General features: G+C 41.1%; 1 protein-coding gene across 1 annotated transcript in view; it reads right to left on the bottom strand.

Annotated features, from left to right (window-relative positions):
* Positions 1-22,416, bottom strand: part of LOC143854612 (protein Iojap, chloroplastic-like) — a 33,756-nt gene extending 11,340 nt beyond the window's left edge. The window contains exons 1-4 of the mRNA XM_077364660.1: positions 22,152-22,416; positions 16,666-16,792; positions 16,072-16,210; positions 15,698-15,786 (exon numbers count right to left, since the gene is read on the bottom strand). Coding sequence (XP_077220775.1) covers positions 15,698-15,786; positions 16,072-16,210; positions 16,666-16,792; positions 22,152-22,334 — 538 coding nt within the window. The 5' untranslated portion in view covers positions 22,335-22,416. The remainder of the gene's footprint in view (positions 1-15,697; positions 15,787-16,071; positions 16,211-16,665; positions 16,793-22,151) is intronic.
* Between the last annotated feature and the right edge of the window lie 352 nt (positions 22,417-22,768).

The following is a 22,768-nucleotide window of genomic DNA, read 5'->3' as shown; positions in this document are numbered from 1 at the left end:
ATATTGGATAAGGCTTCCAAGATTGACTTACATATGCAAACTAAAAGGGGGCAAATTTATCATTCCCATTTTGAGAATTGATTTAGAGTCCAAAACTCTTTATTAGACTCAAAATTGCATTTAATTTTGAGTCCAATAATCAGTTTTGGACACAAAAACATATAGCCCTATTTCAACAATTTTGGCTTTGCAAATTGGAGCAAATCGGTTATATCGGTTAAATCGGTTTGGTTTTAACTAATCAGACACATACTTCTCATTATTCAGCTCTAACCGAACAAACCGAACAACCGAAATTATATTTCGGTTTCGGTTCGGTTCTGTTAGTATACAAATCGGTTTCGGTTGCTGTTAGCTTAATTAGGTAACCGAAATATTTCGGTTCGGTTAATTTCATTAAAATCGGTTCGGTTAAAACCGATTGAACAGCCCTATTCTCCACAATTGGTGCCACCCCCACCTCTTTACGGATGTCTTCATTTTTAATTCGGTCTAACCTTATGTGGCCGCACATCCATCTAAGCATTCGCATCTCCGCTACACTCATCTTATGCACATGGTGCTTCTTGGTGGCCTAACATTTCGAGCCGTACAACCAGTGTTGCATGGATTCGGATTCGCGTGTCGGGATCCGACACGGATTCGAAGTGTCGGATTCGGCAAACCCCCAAAAGTAGGATTTGGATTCGGTAATTTTTAAATAAAATATTTTTTTCCAAATTAAAAAAAATATATATATATATATATATATATATATATATATATATATATATATGAGAAAACGATTTCTACACACAAGTCCGCCCATATTGTTTGGGTGATCCAAACCATTCATTTGATTGACCCTCACATAGATAGGGTGTCCACAAAAAATCAGCTCCATAGGATCATCCTAACCCTTCGAACTATGGAGGGAAAAAATGGACAGATTTGTGAAGGTTTACAAACGTCCATTTTACCTCCACAAGGGTTGGGATGATCCTATGGAGCTGATTTTTTGTGGACACCCCTATCTATGTGAGGGCCAATCAAATGAACGGTTTGGATCACCCAAACAATATGCCCTCCACTGTATTTTAAGCTAGTGTGTAGATAACTTATCTACACTTGTGTGTAGAAACCATTCTCTCTCTCTCTCTCTCTCTCTCTCTCTCTCTCTCTCTCTCTCTCTTTCTCTCTCTCTCTCTCTATATATATATATATATATATATATGAAGAAAATGATTGTGAGCTTGAAGTTCATATAGCTTATATGAGCTTGAGGGCCCAAACACATGTGGGCCCACATTGTTAGGATGATCCAAAGCATTCATTTGAAAGGCCCTTACATAGGGTGTGTAGAAAAAATCAACTCCATAGGATCATCCTAACCCATCCAAAAGTGGAGGGCAAAATGGACAGACATCGTTTGCCACAAATCTGCCCATTTTTTATCTCCGCTTTTGGAGGGGTTAGGATGATCCAATGGAGCTGATATTTTGTACATAGCCTATCTATGATGGGGCCTTGCAAATGAATGGTTTGGATCACCACAAAAAATGTGGGACCCATGTGTTTGGGCCCTCAAGCTCATATAAGTTGTCTGAGCTGCAAGCTCACGATCATTTTCCTCCCTCTCCCTCTCTCTCTCTCTCTCTCTCTCTCTCTCTATATATATATATATATATATATATATATATATATAATCTGAGGGTAGAGGGTTGAGGCGAGTTTTGTATTAAGAGAGTTGAAGGAGGAAAGGGTCCAATGTTCGAGGATCGAGGCGCTATGGTTTTTATTAAAAGATTACGAGTTGTGCTTTCGAATAAAAAAAAGTTAAGAAGAAAATACGTTTAAAGGGAAAATATACAGGATTCGCATTTCAAAAGAGACAACAATGAGACGGATTCGCCCGAAAAAAAACAGGATTCGTGCAGGACAAGGCTACGACAAGAATCCGGGTGTGTCCCACGTGAATCCATGTCCGATTCGGATGCGGAGACGTGTCGACACGGATTCGGCATTGGGGGGTAAATAATCCATGCAACATAGCGTACAACATGGCTGGCCTCATAACTGTCTTATAAAACTTTCCCTTCACCTTGGTAGGTATTTTACGGTCGCACAGAACTCTTGAAGCATACTTCCACTTCAACTAACCTGCTCTTATTCTGTGGTTAACATCCTCTTTAATATCTCCTTCCTTATGTAGGATTGAACCAAAATAGCGAAAGATATCCCTCTTAGGTACCTCCTGTCCAGTCATATTTACTACATCCTCGCCCCACCTCCTTACATTACTAAAGTTGCACTCCATATACTCTGTCTTAGTTCTGCTCAGTATAAAACCTTTAGATTCGAAAGTAGTTCTCCATAACTCTAACTTAGCATTAACTCTTGCTTTGGTTTCATCAATTAATACTATGTCATCTGTAAATAACATAAACCACGGCACCTTATCCTGGATACCCTCTGTAAGTTCATCCATAACTAGAGTAAAAAGATAAGGGCTTAGAGATGATCCTTGGTGCAGTCCTACTGTAATTGGAAACTCACTAGACGTGCCGTCCATAATTCTGACACTAGTTACTGCTCCATCGTATATATCCTTAACCATATCAACATATTTAGTAGGCATTTTTTTCCTTTCAAGGACCCACCACATAACACTCCTGGGAACCCCATCATATGCTTTCTCGAAATCAATGAAAACCAAATGAAGGTCCTTTTTATTGTCTCTAAATCTCTCCATTAACCGCCTAATCAAGAGGAAAACTAGTGTCCTTCCCTGCCCTCTGGATCTTCCCATATGTCACGTTTCTTATCCTATCTTTAGGACTGATCCTTTATGGGGGCAGAGGTACTATTAGAAGCGAAAGTAACTCTTGATCCATCAATATCTTCCCCTACATTGGCCTCTCATGTATTCCTTCCCCTATTGACTCTCTTGAATTCCTTATTAATCCTCCCCAACTACCGGAAGCCAAAAGTAGCTCCTGATCAATCAATATCTTCCAGTACGCTAGCTCCCTCCGGTATTCTTTTCCCTGGTGACTGTCTTGATTTACTTATGGACGCAGGTGCATCTCAATAGATCTATTTGATCGATAGTTCCAGATTGGTGATCGGTCTAGTCGTCTTTCTCAGATCAACGGCCGAAAGTCTCAAACCCGAGATCGTACTATCGAAAGCCTCAAACCCGAGATCATATTGTTGAAATTGCTCAAATCAAAGATCTGACCATTAAAAATTCTCAGCTCGATGATCAGCCCACTAAAGATCTTCAGATCAATGATTAGACAGTCCCAATTGACGATCAGGCCAGGCAAATTGCCAAGGGATACAATCAGAACAAGGTAGTTTTTCCATGGTTGTTAGTCTAGTTCTATTAGGTCTTTCTTTTTTCTGAGTGTTTCTTAGAAAATAAGTCGGTCTGGGGTGTCCAAAATAGGGTGGGAAACTCTCTCCCATATTTGCTCAGTTATCTATTTGTAAACAATGAGGAAACTTCCACTATTAAAACATAAGTTGAGCTCGATACATGCCTAAGTGGATTGCTTACTTGCAGGGGTTCACCTCCTCTATCAAGCACAAATCAGGAACTCAAAACAAGGTAGCAAATATACTCAGCCGCAATCATCTTTTGTGGAGTAACATGAGGATAGAGATACGGGGATTTGATTTGTTGATTGATGAGATCCAAGTTGAATACCACTTTAGGAAGGTCATCCAATCCATTGAGGATGATGAAAGCTCTTACGAATGTTGAATGGCTATCTTTTCTCACATCATGGACGATATTTTAAAGTTGGCTAGATATTCCAAGTTTAACATGCATCCTAGTCAATAATAGGCCCACATCAGGATCTTAGGTATTAATTCCGCTTCATCTAAAACAGTTGAAACATTTCGTATCAGAAAGTCCTACAGATGATAGGAAAGAAACATCCTAGTCAGAAATGGTTATCTATAAATTTGTTACATTCACACTAGACGAAGCAGGGTGAAAAGTTGTGTTTTGCTTGAATTTTTATTTATTTTTTGAAAATTTACAAAAAATTCATATTAAGGTTTTATCGGGTTATTAATATTTTATCCTTATTTTGGCCTTTTATAGTTTTTCTAAGGACATTTTATGTCATTTTACCCCACCATACATATGAGACAATTAAAACGTATGTGTTGAGAGAGAATAGAGAGAAGAGAATAGAGAGAAGAGAATAGAGAGAAGAGAAAAGTGAATTGGGAAAATCTCCCCCTCACTTATGTATTTATATTAAATAGGATAAGTACAAAAATGACAACTATGCCCTTAGGCAATACACTATATCCAACACTCCCCCTCAAGCTGGAATGTAGATATTATACATTCCCAGCTTGTTACAAATATCATTTAACTTTGACTTAGGTAATGCCTTGGTAAAAATATCTGCTAACTAGTCCACAGATCGAGTTAAGGAAACGTGTATTTCGCCCCTCTGGATTCTCTGGCGAATAAAATGGCAATCAACTTCTATATGTTAGGTTCTCTCATGAAATACGGGATTGGTGGCTATGTGAATCCCAACTTTATTATTAAAGTAGAGCTGAGCTGGAGAAGTAGCAGAGAAACCAATCTTTGACATGAGAGACCGTAACCAAAGAAGCTCCCCACTAGTATGAGACATAGCTCGGTATTCTGCCTCAGCGCTAGACTTTGAAACTATCTCTTGTTTCTTACTTTTCCACGATACCAGATTGCCGCCAACAAAGGTGCAATAACCCGTGATTGATCTCCTATCTGCTGGAGATCCTGCCCAATCTGCATCACTAAATCCTTCCGCTCTGACATTCCCATTTTTCTTGAATAGCAAACATTTCCCTGGTGCACCTTTCAAATAGTGAAGAATCTGAACTACCGCTGCCCAATGAGAAGTACGAGGGGCACTCATAAACTGGCTAACTACCCCAATTGCATAAGAGATATCTGGGCGAGTAGCAGTGAGATAAATAAGTTTCCCAACCAGACGACGGTACCTGCTAGGGTCATCCATCAAGTCTCCCTCTTCTGTAATCAGCTTGGTGTTTGGATCCATAGGAACACCAGCAGGCTTTGCCCCCACAAATCCAGTCTCCTCTAACAAATCAAGCACATATTTCCGCTGAGAAAGTGATAGATTGCTGCCAGAATAAGCTACCTCAATCCCTAGAAAATACCGTAGGCGACCAAGGTCTTTAGAGGAGAATTCTGCCTGTAAAAAGGTCTTCAATTTATGTATACCAACCGTATCACTGCCTGTAATAATAATATCATCCACATAGACTATAAGGAGAACATGTCCTGCATCAGAGTGACAACTAAAGACAGAATGATCAACTGCACATTGTCGCATGCCAAATCGCATGACAGCGTCGCTAAAGCGCACAAACCATGCTCTAGGAGACTGCTTGGGCCCATACAAGGACTTGCCAAATCGCCAACAGTCATAAGTAGGGTCTGAGGGAGAAGGGGGATCCTGCTCAATAAGGGATACCTTACCCTGAGCGAGGAGGTAGGTCTCAACAGCGAGACTCCAACTCAAGTAGTTGGAGCCGTCAAGACGCTCTGAGGTAATCTGAGGAAAAGAATGGTCCACAGACAGAGAGTACGAGGAAGGAGTATAACTCAAAGAAGAGGCTGACGCCGTAGCGGAGCGGGTATCAGCACGAGAAGCGCTGATGAGGAGGATCAGTAACATCAGGGGAATCCATGACAATAGATAGAAGAATGATAGGAGGTATGAGAATCTCTCAACGATACCGGCAAACCAAAAGAAGTACAGCGAAGATAGAGGAGGATAAAGGTAAAAGAAGTCAGATCAATGATCCAGAGAAAAGAGTGCGGCCCCAAGACAAGGACAAGGGATGGGGGCGAGATATATGAGCCATAGGGAAACAAGAAGATATAAGGACTAAAGTCGGAGTCGCAAAGAGGTAGAGAACAATTTCAAAGGATTTTAGATCATTGGGAAGAGAATGAAACTAGAGTTGCTTGGTTTCGTTGTTCGAAGAGGGTAAAAGAGAGAAGGGAGGTACTGTAGCAGTACTGTAGTGGGTACTGTAGCGGCACTGTAGCGGCACCGTAGCGGGGTTTTAGAATTATGGTTAGGGTTAGGTTAGAGAGAGGGAGAAGGAAGGACGGTTAGGGTTGATGGAGAAGATGGAGGGTAAAGGTTTCCCTAAGGATCAGAAACCCTAGGGCTCTGATACCATGTTGAGAGAGAATAGAGAAGAGAAAAGTGAGTTGGGAAATCTCTCCCTCACTTATGTTATATTAAATAGGATAAGTACAAAAATGACAACTATGCCCTTAGGCAATACACTATATCCAACAGTATGAAATGCCCACTACATCAAGAATTGTAAAAAACAACTCCAATCGAAGCAATCCAAAAATGAATTATCCTTTCAAATCAATGCTAAGGAAACCCAGGCAAGGGCGCACTGCGCCCTGCACCACCAAAAAGGTGACCGTTCAACTCGACCAGGATCAAAACCCAAGATATTAGTCTGTGCGGGTTATGAATCACTATCAGAATACAAGATATCTGCACAACATTTTTATCAATTTTTTGGGCTTCTTCTACGTCTAAAGCATTCTACACAAAAGGGACTCGTTGCCTTCGTCAAAGTGGTATCCGAAAGAGGTCCTATATTTTTGGTTTTATTTGTCTTTTTAGGGTTTTTTTGTTGTATTTTTTATTTTTCTTTGTAATATTTATAATTAGAATTTGGTACGATGAATGGCTAGTTTCATTGATGTTTTGGATTAAAATATATTAATTAGGCCCATCAAGAGCCAATACACGCCTAATTTAGTTGTTTTCAGTAAAATGCAGCCTTTTCTCAAATTCGGTTCATATAATGATTTCTTATGTTTTCTAAAAAAATTAATTTTTGAATTTTTTTAACTATTTCAAGTCGTAGCATCTTTTTTGGAATGTATCACTGAAATCTCCTATGTCAGTGACTAAAAAAAAGGCGGAACGAAATGAAATTGGTATAGTTTTTTATTTTTATTTTCATTGGTTCTAATATTAAATTGAAATGTTGTTAAGGGATAAGTTGAAGAGGAATGTGTATTGAGGATTGATAGAGTAACGAATCTATGACCTGTTTGCTAGTGGATGGTTCTTTTACTAATCATTGGTTTTATTAATATTATTTAAGCGAGACGTATTAAGGGATTTCATAAAATCCATTGGATGTGTGTTTTTTGTTTAAGTTAACATATGATTTTCAGTTAAGAGAGATGTGAGATACTTGGGAATGTTAATTGATAGAGTTTACCTCATATACTTTGAATAGGAGCTTACATTAAGTGGTCATGATGTAGTATATTGGCATAAAGCCTGATAATCAGAGATAACGAATTAATGAAAAAGACTTTTCTGCAAATAGATTGCAAACGTGGGTGCAAAACCTTCTCCAGCCTTGAGATGACTAGGGTGTTGCTGGTGTGACTCTAGATTGGGAGATATTTATGCTCCAGGGTGAGGAGTCATGAAGTTAATACTTTATTTTGTTTAATGTGGATGCTATGGGTATAGAAATAGATTTGTTTCTATATTTATTAACCTAGAAGTGGCATTGATGTAATTTTCTCATATTGAACACACACATCATGGGATTTTGGAGCTTTGAGTATTCCAATCTCATGACTTTTCTCTTTATATGTCTATATGCACGCACGCATATTAAGAGAAAAGTCGTGAGGTTGGAATACTCACAGCTCAAAAATCCCACAACGTTTCGCTCCAACGTTTCCCTTATTTTCTTGTCCTCCGTCCCTTCTCATCCTCAATTCACCTTCTTTATTCTTATTTTATTTAACAGAACTCAAATGAAATTGTTAGATGACTACATGGTGGAAGAGAAAGAGAGAGATGATGAGAGAAAGAGAGGCAGAGAAGCGAGAGAGAGTTAAAGCCCTTTCCACATGAAAACACACACACACACACACAAAATACCCTTAATGAGGTGTGTATGACTGGGCAAATGTGGTAGTGGGATGCTTGCCTCTATCACGAAGGCCCAAAATACCCTTAATGAGGTGCGTGTATGACTGGGCAAATGTGGTAGTGGTGGGCTGCTTGCCTCTATCACGTAGGCGGACAAGCTCCTCATATTCAAAACAATTGACATGCATAGAGTGTAGCGGCCGATGTAGTACGTGCAACAGGAGCAAGGGGGAACCATCAGAAGCAGCAATAGAAGAGGTAGTAGAGCGGTATGGGCGAAGCTTTGGATGTAAATCATAATAGTAGTCAACATTGTGGCCATCCATACGACAGTGGGTACACTATCGAGACCCATGACCACGACCTCCCCCTGAATCACGACCACGACCATGATCCATAACAACCGTCGGGAACCATAAAAATAATGCCACGAACAACTAACAACAAACAACCCCCAATACACACGAAGGCAACAGTATTAGACTAGTATCAATCCATGAATAATAAGAATGTCATAAAACACCAAGTCACAAAGAACATCATAAAACAACCAATAACTAACAATGACAGAACAAATTAATTTTCAAAAAAAAAACCAATGACAGAACAAATGGCAACCAACGAGCCGGTAACAGTGAGCAACAACAACACCAACAATAATCACAACCAACCAACGACCACCATGAACCAACACCACCAACGATCACCAACAAGCATTAACCAATCCACAATTAGCAACAAATCTACAACCAACACCACCACAATAATCATAACCACCCAACAATCACATAGAACCAACACCATTATCAACAATCATCAACCAATCCATCGCCGACACCAACCATCGAGCACCACTAAAAACAAAGCGAAGAAGCAACGAATCACCAACGAACCACCAAGACCATAAAATCAAATCACCAACAACAGATCAACATAAATCCACCACAAGATCACCAACGGAAGACCCAACAACAGATGATGTCACCACCAGTACTACCAACTACAACTCAATTACCACCAACAACACAAGTAACGAGGTACAACCGATCACTACCAAAGCCAACAAAAAAATCGTGCAGACATTTCATCATTGGCATGCACTTATATCCAATAAATCCACCACGGATAATCGCCAATATAGCCACAACAAAATCACTGTCAAAAAACCAAGACGAGGTTCCAAGACAAATAAAGGGGCAAGGATACCCCAAAAACATAGAAGAAACAAGTTTACAACATGAAGAAAATAGGATTTATGGACTGATTTGAGAAGAAAAGAAGATTTAGGGACGGATTTGAGAAGTACATGACAAAATTGCGGGGTTTAAAAGAGGGTTGGATGGTGTGAAAAACAAAAAAAAATATGGTTGAATTGTGTGATTGGAAGAAGCAAGTTAGGGTAATGTTTAGGCAGCAAGGGATGCGATTGAGAAGAGGGGTTCGAGTGGGTTAGGGTTAGGGTTAGGGTTGAGGCAGCAAGAGGTGCGAGGGGTGCGATTGAGGCATCAGATGCGATTGAGAATAGTGGGTTAGGGTTAGGTTTCTCCAAGGATGAGAGGTTTGATCTTACCTTGAAGCTCTGATACCATGTTAGATGACTACATGGTGGAAGAGAAAGAGAGAGATGATGAGAGAAAGAGAGAAAGAGAAAGCGTGAGAGAGTTAAGCTCTCTCCAGACAAAAAACATATATATATATATATATATATATATATATATATATTGTTAACAAGTCTTTAGGTCTTTATTGTAATGCCCAAGGGCATACTTGTCTTTGTACTTCACTCTTTATTATTTATATTACATGAGTGAGGGGGAGAACCCTAACTCAATCTTTTCTCTCACTCTTTACTTTCTCTCTTTTCTCTACCTCTCTCAACATGGTATCAGAGCTCTAAGGCATGGATGCCTAGGGCTTTTTTTTTTTTTTTTTTTTCTTCTTTTTCCTTCTTTTTTCCCTAACCCTAACCTTAACCTCCACCTCCATCTTCTCCATCCCTAACTCTAACCATAACCCCTCCATTCTTTGCTACAGTACCCGCTACAGTAAATCGCTACAGTACTGCTACAGTATATCGCTACAGTACTGCTACAGTAAATCGCTACAGTACATCGCTACCGTTCCTACTACAGTACCTCTTTTCCCCACTCTTCCTTGCCCTAATCTGATCCATCATAATCTCTTCTTCCTCTTTTGGGTCATAGCTATGCCCTAGATTTTCTTGCTCGGCTTGATCAGTATCTTTATGGTGTTGTTCTGGATTTGTACTTACATCGTTGCGATGTTTGTGGCTCAGAGTTGTCTCGACTTTGTCTTTATGTCGTGAGGCTACCTCATGCCTCCCTTATGCATATGTTGTCCTCACGAAGCCGCGGTCTATTAGCTTGCTTATAGTCTTCATCCTTGTCTCTACTTGCTCGTTGTTGGTCCTCTTCAGTCTTCTTCCCGGTCTCTTATGGAAGATACCCCTCGTATTGAGGACCCTATTATTCGTACTCCAGCTATGGCTACTAGTTCCTAGCCGCGTCAGGCTGCGTCGTCGTCTTTGTCTTCGGTGGATGCGTCATTCCCACCGATTACCACTTCCCGTCTTGATGGATCCAACTATTTGACTTGGAAGATTGCTGTGGAGACATATCTGAAGGCCCGACGAAAGATTTCTATTATTCGTCGTGATCCCCCTCCTGAGACTGACCCTACCTTTGATGATTGGGATGTAGATGATGCCATTGTGCGTACACTTCTATGGCAGAGTATGACCCCTGCCATTGCTAGCACCATGATGGATCTCCCTACTGCCAAAAAGGTATGGGAGCAGACTGCGGCATTATATTCTGATGAGGGGAATGTCGCCCGTCTTTGCAACACTTATTCACACTGGATGGGTCACAGGCGCAGTGATTCTACAATCCATGATTACTACAGACAATTTGTCTCCTATTGCCAGCAGCTGGATGCTCTTATGCCTCTCACCACTGATCTTACCACGGCAGCCAGACAGCGGGATCAGCTCCGTGTTGTTCATTTCCTTGAGGGTCTTGGATCAGAGTTCACTCATCTTCGACAACACATTCTTGGGTTTGGTACTGTACCCACTCTTCAGGAGGTATTTTTACGAGCTCAGCAGTATGCACTTGGCATTACTGTTCCTACTCCCATGGATGTCTCGACTACTGCTGCTTATGGAGTTGCTGACGGCCCTTCCCGAGGAGGAGGCACTTTTGGTCGCGGCCGTGGTCGCGATACTAGCTGAGGCGGACGTGGCGGCGGCCGAGAGGGTGGCCGTGGAGGTCGAGCTCTGCCCTATTGTACTCATTATAGGCGTGAGGGTCACTATCACGAGACATGCTTTGATCTCCATCCTGAGCTGCGTCACACTCCAGATCCTCGTCAGGGCCGTACTGCACATCTTGCCCTTCCAGATTCGCCTGCTCCTATTGACAACCCCTCACAGACACCACTGGCTACTCCGACCGATCAGATAGTCGTCTCTCGTGCTGACTATGATGAGCTACAGCGTTTCAGGTCTGCCAGCCGCCATCCTACTGCTGGTCTTGTTCAGCCAGGTAGTTCTCCTGCTTCATTCCTCTCTAGTTCTAGCACCTAGATTATTGATTCGGGAGCATCTCATCACATGACAGGTACCCAGTCATCCTTACATGATTTTCATCATGTTGTTTCACGTTCTATTACTCTTGCTGATGGGAGTACCTCTCCTATCACTGGTGTTGGCAGTTGTTCCCCTTCACCAGGCATTAAATTATCATCTGTGCTCTGTGTCCCCAAGTCACCTTTCAGTTTACTTTCTGTTAGTCAATTAACATCTTCATTGTTCTATCTCATTTTTTCCTTCATATTGTCTTTTTCAGGATCTCTCGAGTGGGAGGATGATTGGCTCGGGCCGTGAGGTGGATGGCCTTTATCTCGACTGTACTCCGTCCCATCCGATTCTACATGGCTCAGTCGATGCATACCGGTGGTATTGCCGTCTAGGTCACCCGTCTATGGAGCGTTTACGCAGGTTTCCCTTCGTTCCTTCTTCATCTGTTAGGTCTTTTCAGTGTGAGGCCTGTGAACTTGGGAAGCATCATCGTGTGCCATTTCCCTCTAGGACTGTTAGTCGAGCTTCACACCCTTTCGCTCTTGTTCATTCTGATGTATGGGGTCCTGCGAGGACTACCTCTTTATTTGGATTTCGCTATATTTTGGTCTTTATTGATGACTATTCACGTAAGACATGGACTTATTTAATAAAATATCGTTCTGAAGTTTTTTCTGTGTTTCGTGATTTCTATGCTGAAGTTAGTAATCAATTCTCATGTGTTATCCAATGTCTTCGCACTAACAATGCAAAGGAATATTTCTCTTAAATGGTTTTCAGGAATTCCTCTCTTCGCAAGGCATTCTTCATCAGTCCTCATGTGCTCATACCTTTCAGCAAAATGGAGTGGCTGAGAGGAAGCTTCGCTCCTTATTAGATGGGGCCCGGACACTACTCTTTCAGATGCGGGTCCCTAAGATCTATTGGGCTGATGCTGTACTCACAGCATGCTACCTGGCGAATAGGCTTCCCTCTTCGGTCCTTGGTGGCACCTCTCCGTTCTCGATTCTCCGTCCTACCTCTGATCCGTTTCCTCTTACACCTCGAGTTTTTTGCTGTCTCTGTTTTGTCCACATTCTTAGCTCAGGATTAGATAAGTTGGATCCTCGGGCCGAACGATGTATCTTTCTAGGTTACTCTCGGACCCAAAAGGGTTATCGTTGCTACAGCCCTCGCCTGCGACGATCCTTTGTCTCGGCGGATGTTACATTCTTTGAGACTCAATCATTTTTTAGTCCATCCATCTCGTTGGATCCCTCCCCCTCTACACTTCAGGAGGATTCCTCGCATACTCATGTTCTTCCTCTTCCGGTTCTTCCTGATCCCATCCCTGTTTCTACACCTCCGGTGTCCAGTTCCTCCCCTACAGTTGATTCTACTGTTATGCCGACGTCAGCGCCTTGTGCAGCCCCTCTACCTCACCCATTGAAGCAGTATTAGCGTCGGGCCAAAACTGCTGCTCATTCAGCCCCGCCCGAGCCATCATCATCTCAGCCGGAGATCCCCACTTCTGAGGTACATTCTGACTCTTCCATTGCCTCTCGCACTCGGTCTCGCAGTACTGCTCATCTCATTTTCTCTTTTGTGTCTTATGACTTTCTCACCCCTGTATTTTGTAGTTTTGTTTCGTCTTTGTCCTCTAGTTCTCTACCTAAGACTCTACAGGAGGCACTTGATCATCAAGGCTGGCAGGCGGCTATGGATCTTGAGATGCAGGCCCTTCAGGCCAATCAGACATGGGTTTGGTCCCTCTACCATATGGTGCTCGCCCCGTTGGTTGTCGCTGGGTTGATGCAGTCAAGCACCTTCCTGATGGCACAGTTGAGCGCCTTAAGGCTCGACTTGTTGCCAAAGGGTACACGCAGACATATGGGATTGATTATGGCGAGACTTTTTCACCAGTTGTGAAAATTCCTTCTGTCCGTGTCCTGCTATCCCTTGCTGTGAATCATGGCTAGCATCTTCATCAGTTGGATGTAAAGAATGCCTTTCTTCATGGTGATTTGGAGGAAGAGGTCTATATGGAGCAACCTCCTGGATATGTTGCTCAAGGGGAGAGATCTTCTCTTGTTTGCCGTTTGAGGAAATCCATTTATGGTCTCAAACAATCTCCTAGAGCCTGGTTTGGAAAGTTCAGTGCTACACTTATTCACTTTGGCATGAAGCAGTGCGCAGTTGATCACTCCGTCTTCAATTTTCACTCCCAGGCCGGTTGTGTTCTGTTGATAGTATATGTCAATGATATCATTATCATTGGTAGCGATACAGGTGGCATTCAGAGGCTCAAATCCTTCCTTCAGACAGAGTTCTCTACTAAGGATTTTGGTCGTCTTCGGTATTTCCTGGGTAATGAGGTTGCCTATTCGACTAGGGGTATCTACCTCTCACAGAGGAAGTATGTTCTGGATCTTCTTGATGAGACAGGTTGTTTGGGAGTCAAGCCTGCCTCAACTCCTATGGACCAGAATATGAAATTACTCCCTGAGGAGGGAGTCCTGTTAGAAGATCCAGGGCGATACAGACGCTTAGTTGGTAAGCTCATTTATCTTACTATTACACGTCCAGATATTACCTTTGCAGTTAGCGCTATTAGCCAGCATATGAGCTCACCTCGCACTTCACACTGGGCTGCTGTACTTAAGATATTGAGATATCTGAAGAGTTCGCCAGGTAAAGGGTTGTTATTTCAAAGGCATGGGCACCAGAGAATTGAAGGATACACTGATGCAGACTGGGCAGGATCTCCCGCTGATAGGCGGTCTACTACAGGATATTGCACCTTTATTGGAGGTAATCTTGTTTCATGAAGAAGTAAGAAACAAGATGTCGTGTCTAAATCTAGTGTCGAGGCAGAATATAGAGCTATGTCTCATACGAGTGGCGAACTCATGTGGCTACGTTCCTTACTTTCAGAGATTGGATTTCCTCCTTCTTCTCCAGCTCAGCTATACTGTGACAACAAATCCGCCATTTACATTGCCACGAATCCAGTCTTCCATGAGAGGGACCAAACATATTGAAGTGGAGTGTTATTTCATTAGAGATTTGATTCAGCGAGGCTACATATCTCCTGTGTTTACCAGATCTACAGATCAATTAGCAGACATGTTCACGAAGCCTCTAAGAAGAGCTAAGTTAGTTGATAATTGTAACAAGCTAGGAATGTTAGATATCTACATTCCAGCTTGAGGGAGAGTGCTAACAGGTCTTTAGGTCTTTATTGTAATGCCCAAGAGCATACTTGTCTTTGTACTTCACTCTTTATTATTTATATTACATGAGTGAGGGGGAGAACCCTAACTCAATCTTTTCTCTCACTCTTTACTTTCTCTCTTTTCTCTACCTCTCTCAACACATATATATATAGAGACACACACACACACATATACATATATATATATATATATATATATATATATATATATATATATATATAGAGAGAGAGAGAGTGAGAGAGAGATAACGGTTTCTACACACTAGTGTAGATAAGTTATCTACACACTAGCTTAAAATACAATGGGGGCCCACATTGTTTGGGTGATCCAAAGCATTCATTTGATGGGCCCTCACATAGATAGGGTGTGCCCAAAAAATCAGCTTCATAGGATCATCCTAACCCTTCAAACCGTGTAGGCAAAAAATGGACAGATTGCTGAAGGTTTATACACGTCCATTTTACCTCCACAAATCGTAGGGCTAGGATGATCCTATGGAGCTGATTTTTTGTGGACACCCTATCTATGTGAGGGCCAATCAAATGAATGGTTTGGATCACCCAAAAAAAATATGCCTTCCACTGTATTTTAAGCTAGTGTGTAGAAACCGTTTTCTCATATATATATATATATATATATATATATATATATATATATATATATATATATATATATTACACTAACCAAAATACCCTTAATGTGGTGCGTCAAACAGAAATAAACCTGTTTGCGTATCTCAAGAAATAAGTTAATTTGGTAACAAAACAAATATAGGGGAAGCACGTGTGCTTAAATGACCATTGATATTTCAAGCAGTAATCAAAACAGGCTACATGGCCAATTGTATTTTATCTACTAAAAGAGGAACATGCATACCATCATAAGATCAACTGTTTGCTATGGGGGAAATATGGACAACTTACCAAAGTCTAGCAAGGTCCATGAGTTGGGTTTGGTGTCTCCAGTTGCAACTTTCTTGAACTGCTTCTCAGCTATATCTCTTATTTTTGACCTACTTATCACGGGAAAATTTCAATTAGACTACATTAATAAGGTAAGAGCTCAAGACCACTTTTTCTTTTTGCTTGCCAGGCAATGAAAATAGGGTTATATAAAGAAAGATCCAAGGATCATAAACATAAGAACCGTGAGAAAATCACAAAACAAGTCTTCCTGCAAATGGACAAAGGAACCATAAAAATAAAATATTCACCTAAAATGGATCACATTTGCTTTCTGCAATAACCAAGTGCAAATAGTCATACAGTAATAAGTAATAAGGAACTGAAGGACATACCCCATAGCATCAACTTGAGGGCGGGAAAAAGCTGTTGCAATAATGAAAAAGCGAGTCCAGTACACCAGAGGCTTCACAAAGAGGACACGGATATCTGCAGCCTTCACTTCACTTGCCGCCTTTGCCAGGGCAACAGCAACTGCAAAAAGGGGATTGAACAACAAATTCTATGTATTATGTTCCATCAAGCAATAAGCAATATATGTTCACAACAAAGGAAAATTAGAAAAGAAATAATCATGATCAATAATTATATCTTAAGTTGACCGGAATATCCTTATCCATGGTTATCTTTTCAGGGCTGCTGACAGAGACGTTAAAACCAAATACGACCTTTTTTTATATGTATTAGCATTCTACTGGCATCTTCAGAATCGGAATTAGCTTAGTTTTTAGTTGAGAAAAGGAAGAAAAAAACAGATAGAGCTCTTTAGTTAGATGACTAGTAGTTCCACTGTTATAAATTTATGGTTTGTATGTGCTCTGATCCCTCTTTCTCATTGTCGATTTTATCATTGCAATGAAAAAAAAAAGAATATGGAAAAAAAATCACATATTCATATAGACCCTCCAATAAGAGTGAGTTGGACTTACAGGAAAGGCTTTCAGCATCATCATCTGCCTCTGCACTTGGAGGCTTTTGATCATTTCTTCTGAACACCACCTTTCCATATTTATCAAATAAATCGTCGAACATTTCATCTGTATCTTCATTCACATTCTGCAACGACCAGAGCTTAATTTGCCTCGTGAACATAGTGCTTCAGAACTCAGAAGCTACCAAACATACCATCAATGATAACAGAATTACAGATAAATGTTACATTGAGAATAAATAGATCATCAGTACGACATTTTCAAAATTACCCTAAAAATATAAAAAATGTTCCATCAAAAAAAATATATAAAAAATGTTTTTCAAAAGAAACTTCCTTTTATGTGAAAGAGTGCCTTTGGGTTATTCGAAAGAGAATTTTTTTTAACTGTAAAAGACAATTTTATGAAAGGGTGTTTTTCCTTCTTCATATCTTTATTTTCTATAAAAGAAGGCTAAACTGTGTTTGGTTGCACAAAATCCCAGCAGCCATTAGAATTTTGTTTGGATTTGGAATGCAATTCCTAGTTTGGTTGTCAATATTGCATTGAACTTCCCGGAGACTCCTTGGAATGTCTCTTATGTAATTATTGCATGTCTGCTAAGGTGGAATTCTTATCCCCTCCTTGTAGCTTTCAAACCAAATTCTCCAAAAAAAAAGGTTGAATTATGCTTGAAAAATCTTGGGGATGGTGCTTTTTCTCTCTCTCTCACTTCCTTGTCTCTATCTTTCTCTCTTTTCTCTCTCTCTCACGTCCTTGTCTCTATCTTTCTCTCTCTTCTCTCTCTCTATTTATTTTTTTTTTAATGGTGAAAATTTCATTAAAAAGACCAAGAAGGTCAAGATATACACAAGGCAAGAGAGAGATATACAAGAAATATACACGGAAGAGATGACTGAGGAAAATCAAGGAGGAAGATAATCAAAATGCTCTAGGGACTCCAGTAGAACACCGCTCTTAACCAACTTATCCGCCACTCCATTGGCTGATCTTCTAACGTGACAGAAAGAGATGTTATTAGCACCCGCAATGTCTAAGATCTCATTGAATAAGTCCACAAACGGCCAAGGAAAAGTGTGGGAACCAGATAGCCACCGAATGACTTTAAGGGAGTCACCTTACTCCTTAACACGATCAAGATCTACTCCTACCCCCCCCCCCCCCCCCCCCCACACACACACACACACAATAATTTAATGTGGGTAGCCCACACTTCCATCTCGCTTGAATCGGCTATTCCAATAGGTCCCGCAAAAGCCCCCCTGACCACCCCATTTTCATCCCTCAATAACCCCCCCCCCCCCCCCCCACACACACAAATTCCAGCCGGTCCTAGGTTCCCAAGACTTGAGCCATCAAAGTTTAGTTAGAGAAAATTTGCATCCGGGTGGTCCCAAGCTTGGATGATATTGGTAGGCTTATCAGCTCCTGCACACACCAATCTCCATCCATTCCACAAGTCAAAAGCGGACACAAAGGAGAAGGGAGAGATTTTGCCCAAAAGAACGAAGAAAGCGCCATCACCTTAGAAGCTAGATATGGGGCACTTTTTCTCTCTATATTTGTAATGGCACCCGCTACTTATTCCCCTACTCTTGGAGTCTATGCCGCGCAACCAAACACTACTTACCACTATTCTCTGAGGTAATTCCAGGCAAATCCAAGGCTTGTCTCCTCCCTGTTGACTTCTTATTCCACTACTCTCCGAGTCTATGCCGCACACCCAAACATAGAACATTTGGATGTAGGCATTTTTCATTCTCAGAAAAAAACATTCCCTAGAAAATAAACATTCTATGGTTTGGTTAACACATTTCAGATAGATTTATAGTTTCTCAAAATAAACTTTTATCATTTCATATCTTTGGATTACTAAAACTAAGAAATCCTAACAAGAAACGTAGCATCCCCTTCCCCTTGAGATGGACATTGAAAAGGCCGAAAGGAATGAAACTTGCATTACAACTCGACCAACTCGACCACGCACCCTTTTGTTCCTCGAAGCACATGTCGACACCCATTAGATGTGAACTCCATGTTTAATTGCTTAAAGTCCCAGATGATGGGTCCGAATGTGGCTAACCAATGTACCCTTAATACCATGTCGCAACCACCAAGAGGAAGGTGCATATCCGTCTGAAAGAGCATCCCTTGTATGATCCATTGGAAGCTTTGGCATATAGCAGTATTGTCAACTCAGTTCTATCAGCCATGGATATATACAAGGGTTTAGTAGGTTTGTACATGACACCTATTTCGCTTAGCTACCTTTGGCTCCAATATATTATGCCTTCTCCCAAAATCAATTCAGATTACCGCAATACTCCTTTTGATATATCCTTTACCGTGCATGGTTCGATTTGTGGTTGTTCCAGCCATGCGCCCATGTATTGGGATTTGAAATTCCTCGTCTGCATGTCCTTTCGTTTCTTGAATATTGGGAGGTTCATCATCTTCATCCCTAATAAGAACAACTGATGTTCCTTGCATTTATTGCCCATGGTATATTTTCATCACAATTATAGCACAACCTGTTTTCTCTCGTCCCATCCATCACGGCTTGTGTTAGCCTACGAATAGGTGGTAGAGAAGATGCCGAAGGGGTCTTGGTACTAGAGTTCTCTAGCATGGGTTCTTTGAAAGGGTTCTTCGATCGCCTAGTCATAGCCTCAATACTTTCTGCTTGTAACCTCCCCAGCCCTATCGCTCGTATGATTTTGGATGGTGCAAACATTCAAACTCCGTCCCATATTTCCTCCTTAAGTCCACTGATAAAGCAACTTACAAAAAACTCATCTGGTAGCATGTGGGTACGATTGACAAGCTCCTCAAACTTCTCTTAATATCCCTTGACTGAGCCAATCAGCCTCACCTTGATCAATTCTCCAATTGAATCCCCATACGACATTTGCCTAAAATTGATGGATAAGGATTGCACAAACTCCCCCCACCCCACGCAACAGTTCCTTTAGTTTTCTCAAGCCAGCGGAACCAGTGTAGGGCTTTTTCCTCCAAGTGAATGGGGACCGGTCATTGTACCGAGTGAGTTTCATCGATTTTATTGAAGTTGAAGAATCTATCATATCGATACACCCAACCCTTGGGATCTTCCCCATTAAAATGAGGAAACTCGATCTTTGCAAATCGGGTAGGTAATGACCCATTAAATGAAGATGGCTTGGATGATAGACGCAACGGGTCAGCGTGATTGTTTCCCCTGCTGAAAATACTTTCGTTACGAGTTAATCGTATTATAGGTTCATGGCAGCCACCACTTGCCCAAGCTCCGTCATAGCCTTGGCTTTTTTCCCAAACTCTCCTGAAGTTACCCGATCAACTCCTCCAAGCGTCTAGTATCCTGTGCTCTAGTCTCGTCTGGCATTGTCACGTCTTCACAGGTCAAGAAACCTGCCCTGATACCAAATGATATGATTAAAGAAGAACATAAAAAAGAGCTAGGGGAAACTCTCATAAAACGTTTGTTTTTTTTTCCCAAATTTCCTTTTTACAATCATTTCCCATCCTTTTACTCACATATTACATCCGAACTACCATCCAACTCAACTACTCCTAAAGATACTGTAGAGATATCTTGGACTCTAACCATAGAAGCATCTAGACTTGAAAAGATAACAATCCATTTATTCCTAAAGATATCAAGTCCTAACTTTTGACAAATAAAACTCAGAGTGATAAAAACATAGAGAGATCGTTTCATATCTTTGGATGCCTACAACTAAGGAATCCTAAAGAGAAATGTAACACTTTCCAGCCACAAAAATGCTAAAAACAGAACAATAACAAATATCCAATTTCCAACAATCTTACAAGTGGAAGGAGGAAAACCCGTAAATCTCAAATTAGCAATTGGGGAATACTAATCAAATAGACATCCACCCAAAAATGGAAAAAAAAAATTATTTTCGCATTTGTTTTTACTAAAAAAAAGACTGATGAATCGATACAAATGAAACAGAAGAAATAGTTATGGGTCCATGAAAGCAGAATAAGCGGACGGAAATGGAAAGAGGGGAAAAGAAGATGTAATGTGCAGGAATTTCTACTTACGGAATCAAGCCTGCTCTGACAATTCAAGAGATGAAAGCAAGGTTGGTAGTTTGAGATTGAGAGCAAGCGAATGTTTGAAGAGCTCCTCCTCCTGCCTAAGAAATTTATGAAGGGTGGTGGATCTGGAGAGATTTGCGGAAGGGCGGCAGTGGCAACAAAAGAAAAGGTCCATGAGGAAGACAATGATGCCAATGTACGCATGGTTGTAGGAATTGGATTGAGAAGAAAACCTCAGCCCTCACCACTGGCTGCCTCACAAATTTCCTTTCCCAATATACGATGAGATAATGCTGGATGATCTTGTGACTGGGCACTTCACTTTCAATCTACCTTGTAACAAAAAGAGCTATATAATAGGAAGCAAACTAGCTCACCTAGATTGTTAAAACTTTTTAAGGGTATGACCCAGTGTTTAAAAACTCGTTGACTATACTCGAAACTCGCCCGAATCGACTCCCTTTTACCTTGGCCATGTTCCGCGTTCAACCACATCCGCTCTCCGCATTTTGCCCTATAGAGTCATAAAAACTCCTTTGACTCTCCCGAGTTATGACTGCATCAACCCCGTTCTTGGCTGCGTCCACACCAATTCGACAAGGATTTTTCTTGGCCGCATTCCGAGTCACATCCGTGTTTTTAAACACTGGTATGACCAGCTAATCCGCCATACATCTTAGAGCCTCAACTGAATGATCCCAGAAAAGTCCAAATATTACCAATATCTTGCATCTAGGCCGACAGCTCTTCAACATAGAACTCAGAATGAGGAAGCTATAGGGGGCCTCCCCACACCACATGTCCTTCCAAAAAATGAATCCAAAGACCATTCTCAATTTTAAACAACAGATTGCTCTCATAAGAGTCACAAGTGCATTTCAACCATTCCAGATTGCAAAATTATTAGTCTTTCAGACACCAAGTCATAGATATTGGCCATTCTTTTCAAACTTAACTCAGAGGATATCAAAATGTGCCATTTAATTTACATGGACAAAGTTGAAATTAAGAGTGAGGGATTGTTAAAACCAGTTTTTCTTTTTAGTATGTTTCTCTTATTTATGTTATTTATATATTCTACTAGGTTTCCTTAATTTCCTTTCCCTATTTTGCAAATTTATATTTCCTAATTTACTTTACTCAATTTCTATATAATGTAGATGACGTATGGCTATTCGGCAAGGAATAATCACAATCAGTGCAGTTAGCACATTGGAGGTCGAGTTTCCTCGAATTAACTCATTGGAGGCCTGAGTTTCCATGACTTAATTCACTGTTTCCCTCTTTCTCTATCATCTTCTTCTCTATTTTCTTTTCTAAATAGTTCTATCACGTTCGTGAAGCTCACTCGCACAAGTGCCTATAAATTGAAAGTAGTGAATTGTAAAACAATTAAAAAAAGAAGAGAAAATAGAGACCTTCGAGTCATTGGATTGACGTTTATGTCCGTCAAAGGAAGCCGCGGATGCAACGACGAGGCCGCGAAACTTTTGTGGATAATTGTGAGAACGGGATCGAGAGAAGAAGACGGATGAAGAAGAAGAGCGTGCGGCGCGAAGCGGACGAGGCGGACAGAGCGAGACAACGGTCGACATGCCCATTGCCTGCCAAACTGTCCCTGCCTTCCTCTGCTTTCTCCTCTTCGAATGGATGGGTTTGTTTAATGGGGACGCGCTGTTGTTGAAGTAGAGGACAAGAGAGCAAGTAATTGCAAATATGGGCCCCACTGTACTTCTGTAAAAAAAAAAGGAACTGCATTGCAGCGCACACCCCATATATTGTGTGTGTGTGTGGGGTGGGGGGTGGGGGTTGGGCGGGGGAGGGGGTTAGTAAAGTCTATTGGGGCCCACTACATACGATGACTCAAACCGCTCATCTGTTTGGCGAAAACGAAAATGAGTTGGACCCCAAAAATCATCTTAAGATAATCCTAACGCTACGATATGTAGACTTCAATAGATCAGAGGGGCTAGTATCATAGTATGGAAAGGATATACGGGTACAACCAATTTATGATTGTGGACAGACGAATGAT

The sequence above is a fragment of the Tasmannia lanceolata genome, unplaced genomic scaffold (assembly GCF_043159265.1).
Source record: "Tasmannia lanceolata isolate RefF3 unplaced genomic scaffold, GAP_Taslan_0.1 ptg000003l, whole genome shotgun sequence".
NCBI lineage: Eukaryota > Viridiplantae > Streptophyta > Magnoliopsida > Canellales > Winteraceae > Tasmannia > Tasmannia lanceolata.
The sequence above is the reverse complement of the archived record's forward strand: the minus strand, read 5'-3'. Positions and strand labels throughout refer to the sequence as shown.